The sequence below is a fragment of the Microtus ochrogaster genome (genome assembly GCF_000317375.1).
Source record: "Microtus ochrogaster isolate Prairie Vole_2 chromosome 14 unlocalized genomic scaffold, MicOch1.0 chr14_random_1, whole genome shotgun sequence".
NCBI lineage: Eukaryota > Metazoa > Chordata > Mammalia > Rodentia > Cricetidae > Microtus > Microtus ochrogaster.
This window is the reverse complement of record NW_004949096.1, coordinates 27,868,782-27,877,598: the sequence shown is the minus strand read 5'-3', so window position 1 is coordinate 27,877,598 and position 8,817 is coordinate 27,868,782. Positions and strand designations below refer to the sequence as shown.

General features: G+C 56.7%; 1 protein-coding gene and 1 long non-coding RNA gene across 3 annotated transcripts in view; one reads left to right on the top strand and one right to left on the bottom strand.

Annotated features, from left to right (window-relative positions):
* Nucleotides 1-2,692, bottom strand: part of Dll4 (delta like canonical Notch ligand 4) — a 9,798-nt gene extending 7,106 nt beyond the window's left edge. Inside the window, exons 1-4 of one of the 2 annotated variants that reach the window (XM_026787669.1) lie at nt 2,350-2,692; nt 1,969-2,241; nt 1,425-1,482; nt 415-678 (exon numbers count right to left, since the gene is read on the bottom strand). In XM_026787669.1, coding sequence (XP_026643470.1) covers nt 415-678; nt 1,425-1,482; nt 1,969-2,241; nt 2,350-2,415 — 661 coding nt within the window. In that variant the 5' untranslated portion in view covers nt 2,416-2,692. The remainder of the gene's footprint in view (nt 1-414; nt 679-1,424; nt 1,483-1,968; nt 2,242-2,349) is intronic. The other variant, XM_005364269.3, reaches the window with a different exon arrangement.
* A 324-nt stretch (nt 2,693-3,016) lies between these two features.
* On the top strand, nt 3,017-7,352 carry LOC113457965. Its single transcript, XR_003378427.1, has 3 exons — nt 3,017-3,057; nt 6,946-7,072; nt 7,176-7,352. It is a non-coding gene; the product is annotated as an uncharacterized LOC113457965 (long non-coding RNA).
* Nucleotides 7,353-8,817: the final 1,465 nt, after the last annotated feature.

Genomic DNA, 8,817 nt, shown 5'->3' with positions numbered 1-8,817 from the left:
TTTTTTGGTTTTTCGAGACAGGGTTTCTCTGTGGTTTTGGAGCCTGTCCTGGAACTAGCTCTTGTAGACCAGGCTGATCTCGAACTCACAGAGATCCGCCTGCCTCTGCCTCCCGAGTGCTGGGATTAAAGGCGTGCGCCACTGCCGTCCGGCAGCCATGGTTTTCTTAAAGGGAACCAGGGACAAGGGGGTGGGAGAGAAGCATGCTGGACGAAATGAATAGCAGGGATCCTTGTGGGCTTATACCAGCTGGGGAGGAGGCTCTGAGTCCCAGGTTACAGCATCCCCAGGTAGACTTGAGGCCCAGCTGGGAGGCAGCATAGACCCACTCTTATGGGAAGCTGAGACAACTATATAATACTTTCTTGGGGGAAATCTCCTCCCTTCCATCCCAGTGGGAGCCTGGCTGCTTACGCTGATCGCAGTATTTCCCAGTCCAACCGGGCAGGCAGGACAGGCTGCCATCTGGCTGGCACACGTAGTGTCCGAAGAGGTCATTGCGCTTCTTGCACAGGCGGGAACAGTTATCCCCATAGTAGTTGTCACTGCAGATGACCCGGTAAGAGTAGCGCAGTCTTGTGAGGGTGTCGTTTTGCTCATCTGGTAGCCAATTCTGACCCACAGCAAGGGAGCCTTGGATGGTGATTTGACTGATAAGTGCGTCTACTGGTAGAACCTCTGCAGGGAGAGCATCGGGTCAGAGAAAGACTGTGGCGGTCCTTAACAACCGGACCAGTTATCCCGATAACCCCACCTGCCAGCAAACACAGGACAGAGGGTCCCACAGTCTTGCTACTTAGCTTCCCTGGGTGTGTGCATGTGCAGGGGGCTTGATAGCATTCAAAAAGGGTACAATAGACGGATGTTAAGATATCCCAGGGTTGTGGAGGCAGATACGGAGGGGAAAGAGGAAAAGAGGTCAAAATGGAAAAAAAAATTAAAAGGGGGAAGCTTTCTGATTCGAGATTTGGGAATAAGGGGTTCTTTGGTGCAGTTTCAGGGGTTCTGCTCCAGAGGTAGGTCATTTTTTTTCCTTTTCAAAGTGAGAATTGTTGTGCTGGTGAAATATCCTTTTCCTCTGTGTCAGAACAACATCCCAAAGCCATTATTCCCTTTCCAAAGGAGCGGAATTCGCAAAAGGTGTAAAATACAGGAAGGGGCCCGTCAGCGGCGCTGGCAGCCTCGGCCTTTCTCACCGCCGTGCTCCCCGCGTTCCCACGCCAAAAATAACCCGCAGGAAACGCAATTGTGCTCTGAGTCCAGGCAGCAAGCGGAATCCGAGCGTCCAGCGCGGGGCGCAGCTCCGGCCAAGCTAAGCGTCCTGGCCCCCACCCCCAAGCCCGCGTTTCCCCCGCCTATAACAGGTTAACTCTTTCGGCGCCGCGTGATGTCGCCCCCCTGTGGCTGAGGAGTGAGATACTCACCTGGCCGCAGGTCGTCTCCCGGTGCGTGCCAAGCTTGGATGTTGAGTGAGAAAGTACCCTGGGAAGCAAAAGGGGGGGGGGGGACAGAGAGATAGCGATATGAGCAGGGCGGGAAAGGAGGGGGTGCCTCGCAGCAGCCTGTTTAATTAATCTAATTGCGGGATACAGTTACCGAGCTCGGGTCAACATAACTGGTGTTCACGCAGTGCAGCGTGCGAGTTGAGAAGGCAGGGGAGGGATGTGGGATGCTGGAGTGTAAGTGAGAGCTGGGGGTGGGCGGGCGGTGCAGCGATGGGGTGTTGGTAATGAAACTCGTATCCCAAGAACTGGGTGGAAGGAAGGGCAAGAAACTGGGAAGAAGAAAGACTAGTGAAATCCCTCTCCGGGATGGACCTATGGAGGTGGGGGAGAGCAGGCCAGGGGCTCTCCAGGGAGGCGCTTAGGAGAGAGGCTCTGGTTTATGAGTGCTCCCTTCTTTTGCCTTCGTTGATCTTCCAGTGCATTCAGGTTTGATGGGGAAACTAATGACACAGGTTGAGCTTACCGGCCAGGTGAAATTGAAGGGCAGCTGAAGAGGGTTGCGACCACCGCCGCTATTCTCGTCCCTGACGACGAAGGAGTTGATGCCCAATACCGGTGTGGAGACGCTGCCGAAGGTGCAGGGGCCCGGTGAGAAGGTTGCCTGGAAGTGCTTAAGGCAGATGCGGAAGAAAGTCCGGCAACCGGGCTCGCAGGGCCGCCCATTGGCCAGCACACCGCGCTCGTTGGCGAACTCCTGCAGCCGCAGCTGGAAGATGCCGGAGCCCGAGACGCGCTGCTGCACAGGGACGGAGAGAAGGAGGGAGGAGAGCGGTCAGGTTCAGCGGGCGCCGGGACGCAAGCCCGGAGCGCTGCGGGAGGGGGCGGAGAGGGCGCGGGACGTTACCTGCGGCCGCAGTACCGCCAGCAGCAGTAGCGCCCAGTGAAAGGCGCTCCGGGACGCAGGCGTCATTCCTTGGGGTGTCCTTTCCACCCGGGGACTCTGAATCTGCTTGTTAGGGATGTCGCTCTCCCGGCACGTCCGTCTGCCAGCCGAGTTCCTAAAAAGCTGATTCCTTTCGGGACTCTGCTCCCTTGTCGCCTTCTTGAAAACTCCGCGGCTTGATGCCTCCGCAGGTAATCCAGGTGAAGCCGACTGGGCGGTGGTCGCTCTAAGTATGTGTCCTGGAACTAATCCTAGGGCCTCAAGCGGGCTAGTGCCGGGGTACACTGCACCCAAGCGGCTTCGGTTGAGGCTCTTGGCCTCGGGATCCTGGCCGGCGAGCAGCGCCGCTACTGAAACCTGCTCGCTCCGGAGGCTTTCTTATATATATTGGCTCCTCTTCGCAGCCTGTCAGTCAGACAGACTCATGGTCACTCTCCCCTCCCCTCCAGGCCTCTAGTGGCTACAGTCCCAGCACCCACCGGAGGGGGCCTCCGCCCCCGCCGCTCCCCCTGTCAACTAGCCAGTAGGGCGCAGGTCCCCGCCCCTCTTCCAACCTCTGGGCTCCCAGCTCTGCGCGTGCCCAGGGAGCAGTCCTCAGAGACCGGCTGGTTAAAGGCTGAGACCCTTGCCACCAGAGGATAGGAGGGTAGCCCAGTGATGCGGCGGGAGGTGAGGTGGTTCCCGGATGGTCCTGAGGGTGGAAATTCTAAGGGGTCCCCGTAGGCGGAGCATCTGCTCCAGGCTTTAGCTACCTATAGTCCTCCAGCAGGTGGGAAGAACTTAAACCAGGAAAGCAAAAACCAGCGCCAGGGGACTTGGATCTCCTTTTCCTTTCCAGATATTAGGCAGCTCGTGCCTCGCTGGCCTCCAGCCTAGGAGCACCCACCCACCACGCGTCCCCAGCACCGCAGGGAAGCCATCGGACGCGTTAACCTTTCCGTGGCCATTCCAAGCAAGGCAAAGGGCCAAGCGTCTAAGACTCTGGTCTGCTTTGCACCTGACAGGCGTGTCACTCTCAGCAGCGGGGCGTGCCCAGCGCGTGCCTTCTCTCTTCTGTACTCCACCCCCACTACTCCCCGGCTCGTGCTAGCGCCTGGACTAGTGGTCCGAAAGGGAGGTGGGGGGCGTGGCTCTCGAAATGGTGGGGGTGCGTCCTCAGCTGTATGGTAATGAAGTTCTGGCCTCTCCCTCAGAGCCTACCTCACCTGGGTCGCGCCTGGGCTCCTTCCTCTATTCTGGCCACCACCGGTGTCCCCCTAGCTCCGCTGGAGTAGGGAGGAACTTTCCTAACTCCGGAGTTTCCTCGGGCCACTAGAGAGGCTAGGTGAGAGAGGCTGAGGTCGGTCAAGCAGGCCGAGTTCTCTCTGCATAGGGCAGGATGTAGGGTGGAACTGGAGGCGCACAAAGTTGTTTGAGTTTCGGGCGGCTTCACCCACGACGCACGCGCGCCTCTCCCGGGTGGCCTCTGAACGCAAACCCTCCAGCTGCTTTCCCAGAACCCGTCCTGCTCCCCGGAGGCCGCAGCTCGAGAAGGGCTGGCTTCTCCCAGTCTCGGGGGTGCTAGAGAACTCTCTCTCGGCTACACTGAGGGCGGTGGGGGCACTGTGGCTTCATCTGTCAGCCCGCCCGCGTGGTGATGGCTGGCTGTCGTCGGACGATAAGATCGAGGTGGGGGGGGCGGGCGCGGGGACGCGGCTCCAGCCCCAGGGAGGCCATGGTAGGGAAAAAGGAGCCCAACAGCTGTCAATGACGAACATGGTCTGATTTTTTGACTTGGGTGGTGTTAATGGAGGTTGGGGGGTGAGGAAAACATGAGGTTCTGAGCGTGGGGTGGGGGTGGAGTGAGGTGAGGAGACAGGCTCCGGGGTCCCCCACGCACGGCCACCCCTCCCAGCCACCATCTGGCGCGAGCGGGTTGGCGTGGGGAACCGAGGTGGGGCGGGGGCCGGCAGATGGGCCCAGGCTGCAGTGGCGAGTTAATGTAGGTTATGGGCAAGCCGAGTCCCAGGCCCGAGGGAGGGGGAGCTCAGAGCGTACCTCCCGGCGGTCCTGGCAAGTGAACTTTCAAATCCTCTCTCTCTCTATGCATCTTCTGTGTATCCCTAAACCTGCCTAGGGTGTCAGAGGGTGCTCCGGCTCTCTCCTTGGAGCTGGCACGCAGCCCCACCAGCTCTACTAGGTCTCATTCCCAAACCCTAGGCTGGGAGTTCATTGACATGTGCTCTCTCACTGGCGCTGGCACTTGCCTAACTCCCAAGGGAGACATCGGCTTCCACCCAGGCTATCTATTACTCTTGGAAGTGTTCTACCCCCTCATACATATTAATGTGCCAAAATATTTTGCAAATAGTCAAGGACCAAACAAAAGTTAGGATCATCGTTTTCCTCAGAAATGGACATGTAAGCCATCCACCTAGAAAACTTGTGACCCAGAAAGTAAAGTGTTACATTTTCCTCTTCATCAGAACACCTACTGACAATATTCCTGAGGTTTCTTTTTATTTTTTTCTTTTGATTTTTCGAGAAGGGGTTTCTCAGTGTAGCCTTGGATGTCCAGGCTGGCCTCAAACTCACAGAGATCCGCCTGCCTCTGCCTCCTGAGTGCTGGGATTAAAGGCCAGCGCCACCACCACCCGACTTCCTGAGGTTTTTTTTCTAGCCAGGGTACCACTCTTATCCATGGGTCCCTGCTAGAGTCCCCATCTGCTGGGATCAATCTTTACCCACATTGCTAGGTATGAATGTGTAGGGAATGTTTCTCTAAATCACACAACTGGAGCCCTTCTCTCCCACTCCCTAATTATGAGCAAAAGAACCAACCGTCCTGGTTATTCAAAGGTATGCAAGGTTGTGAGGATATCCATAGGCGATCCGGAGGATAGCAGGTCACTGTGAACCTGCTCTAGTCAGGACCAGCTGACTCTGACCCTGATGTAAACACTCCATAGGTCCCTTAGCCAGACCGACCAGGGTCCCCATAAACTGCAGCCCTTTCTTGGGTCCACAGCTCCTTTAACTCCATGGCATCCTCAACGTTTCCCAACTCCTTTCTCCCTAGAAGTTTTCTGTTTTTCCTGTTCCCTCCTCTTGGTCACCGTGCACGCCACTTCTCAGTTTTTCCAGTTATGCAGAAACAACCCCTGAAACTGAAAAAAAAAAAAAATAGCTGAAGTTTTCTTTCAGCTGTGTCTCCAAACCGGCCGCAGGTTATTGGGGTGAGGTTTCGGGCCTCCTTCCCCCTGCCTGTGAGCGCTCCCTAGGGTCACCAGTTCAGCTCGGAGACCTCCAGCGCGGTGTTAGCTCTCCTCTTAGCCGCTGCCCTTCCCAAGGGACAGCGGGCTGGACCCGGCACACTGCACCAGAGTAGATGCGAGGTGGGGTCTGGGCTACTGCACCCGCAGGACAGGTTGGGGGCGGGGAAGCAGGCCTGTCTGGGGCGGGGCACTTAAGCCTTGAGAGACCCTGCTGCGGTCGCTGCGGAGAAGGGGCCACGTGCTGGGAGCCGCGGCCGGGGAGCTGCACAGAAGGCGGGGAGATTTGCAAACTGTTGCTGCCACATGGCTGCTTCATTCGAACCATTCACATTGAAATGAGGCCGGCGCGTGCCTCATCTGCCGCAGGGCGCTGCCACGCGTCAGGCTGGCCTGCCGCGTGCCAACTGGGGCAGTGGGGCTGGCAGAGCCTGCCAGCCGTGGGGGCACAGCTCGGGCCCTGAGGCTAGGAGGGGAGAGGGAAGGGAATTGAACTATTCTAGCCACTCAGGCGCCGCAGTTTCTCGGACCTTGGCCCTGCATTTAGGAGTGAACCGACAGAAAGGCCCAGGACGAACGGTTTCAGAGGGGGGCCAGGATCGATGCCGCCGCTCCCCGCAGATGCGCCCGGGCAGCGCTGCTCTCCATCTGCCGCTGCTCGCACCTGCCGGTCAATAAATCGATTTTACAATTTAATGCAGCAGCTTCCCGCCCGCCTCGGACAGATGCCGCCGCAGAAGCACCTCCGCCCTCTCCCCTCCCCTCGAGGGGTGCCAGCGGTTAGGATCTGGATTCCCGCTCAGCAGGCAGCACCCCGCAGCGCGGCGCACTTTTCCCTATTCCTCCGTAGAGAACCTGCGAAACTGCGTACTTCGAGTTTTCGCCCAGGGTCAGAGTGGATTCCCAGGAGAATAGGCCTGAGGCTAAGGGAGGAGAGAGGAAGATGATGATTTAGCATTGGCCTCGAGGACTGGCTGGGGGGACTTCAAGGAAAGAAACAGGATGTAGGAACTGATGATAAAACGTGAGGGCTAGGGAAAAAAGGGGGGCATGGTATTCTAAAGTCACGACGGGTTCTGATTTGAAGAGGACCGAGAAAGGCCGAGAACTGAAGTGGCCTGGGGTCCGGTGCATGAAGATGACCGAGACCTGGCCGTGTGTCCTGGGCTTGAAACTTAAGCACGACTCTACACCTGCTTTCTTCCTGTGCGCAACGCGATAATAGTGACCTGGGAAGTAAAGGGCTGCATTCGACTACGCATTTGCAAGACTTGAACGATCATTTAGTTCCTTTCCTTCCCTCTAGGCAAGGCGAAGACAACCAGAGGCCCCCCTGGGGGCAGGGCACAAAAGAGTTTCGGAGGTAGAGGAAGAGAAAAGACGGACACAGTCCTCAGGAAAGACGCAGGAGGCTGGAGGTCGGGGCGGGGGAGGTAAGTGTGAGAACTCTAGCCTGGGGACCTTCTGTAGGGTTACTGTGGTAAAGGCCCTGACTGAAGGACCTGGAGAATCACTGTCTATGCTTTGGCCTTCCAGAGAAAGCCTTCCCACAGAGGCAGCCCTCCTGCTGAGGTGGTATTTCAGAGCGGAGACCGGCAGGAAGGAAGAGGCATCCCTGAATGGATCTGATCACTGAGGGTGCTGGCCTCTCAGAGAACACACCTCCTGGGTCCACTGTCCACTGGCTGATTGCTCTTGCTTGAGGACCCAACATATGCCAAATAAAGGATACCCAAGTGGGCAGGATCGCTTGGCATGGTGGAGTACTGCTTGGGCTTCTCAGAAGTCCAGGAAGGCCTCCCATCTCCTCTTCCGTGGTCCCAGGCACCTAGGGCCTGGAGCAATTTCATACTGTCTCCTTGGCCTTGCTTCCCACAGCACTCAAACAGATGGGGCCCGGGAAGGGATGAGTGTTCTTTCTCAATAAGAGCACCTAGGGCTTGCAGAGACAGTAGGCTTCTTTTTCATTGCTCATGGTGAGTGAGAAGCTTTCCTCAGGCCTGTTGGGCACTTAAAAAGACAGGAGGGTGGTGGTGGACCTTTAGTCCCAGCGCTCAGTAGGTAGAGGCAATCGGATCTCTGAGTTGAGGCCAGCCTGGCCTATAGATAAAATTCCAGGACAACCAGGAACAGACAACAGAGAAACCCTGCTTCAAAACACCAAAAGAAAAAAAAAAAAAAAGACAGAGGGAGAGAGAAGGGAGAGCAGGGCATAGACTTGGCAGCTGCAGAACTGAGATAAGCCTCATGGCCAGGGCCAACTTGATGTGACCACACAGCTGCATCTGCCAAACCAAGGAGATGCCTGGAAAGCTAGGGCCAGGAACCACAAAGCGGGTATTTCCAGCTAGAGAGGAGGTTGGCGCTAAGGCAGCCTCCATGGCAACTTGCCCTGAGCCCTGGTTTCCCCTTCCCTAGTTCCTTCCTGTCCACGCTCTGCCAGGGGGCAGGAAGGCACAGGGGAGGGGAGGGAAAGCTCCCCTGCCTGACAGAGAGACCCCAGGCTTCACGGCAAGAGTGGGACACAACTATGATCCCAGGACTTGGAGGCAGAAGTAGGATCAGGACTTCAAGGCCATCCTTAATAATAGAGTTGGTTACATAGTCGTCTGGAGGACCCTGGTTTGGTTGCCAGCACCCGTTTCAGGCAGCTCACAACCAGATCTGGGATATCTGACTCCCTCTTCTAACTTCCTGAGGTACCACACCCTCTCACAGGACACCTGGAAATTAAGAATACAGTCTGGAGTCATGCAGATCTCTCTGAGTTTGAGGCCAGCTTGTTCTATGCACGTAACAAGTTCCAGACCATCCAAGGTTATAAAATAAGACCCTGCCTTTAAAAATAAACAATCTTTAAAAATCTCAAACCAAAAGCACAGGTCAGGCTGGGGGCCTCCTGATACGTGTTTCTCGGTGTTCAAGATGTCATTGCATAGAAAGACAACTTGACCTGAAGAATGTGGCAGTGGCAGGGTGGGACATTCGTGCTCTTGGCCTGGTTTACTCATCCTGAGGTCAGTCTTTCCCTAAGAAGCTACTTCATCTGCTCATTCTCCACACCCTCACCAGGCTGACCTCTGGCCTCGCCAGCCAGGCTGACCTCCGGCCTCGCCAGGCAGACTTCCACTCTCGCCAGGCTGACCTCTAACCTCGCCAGGCTGACCTCCACCCTCGC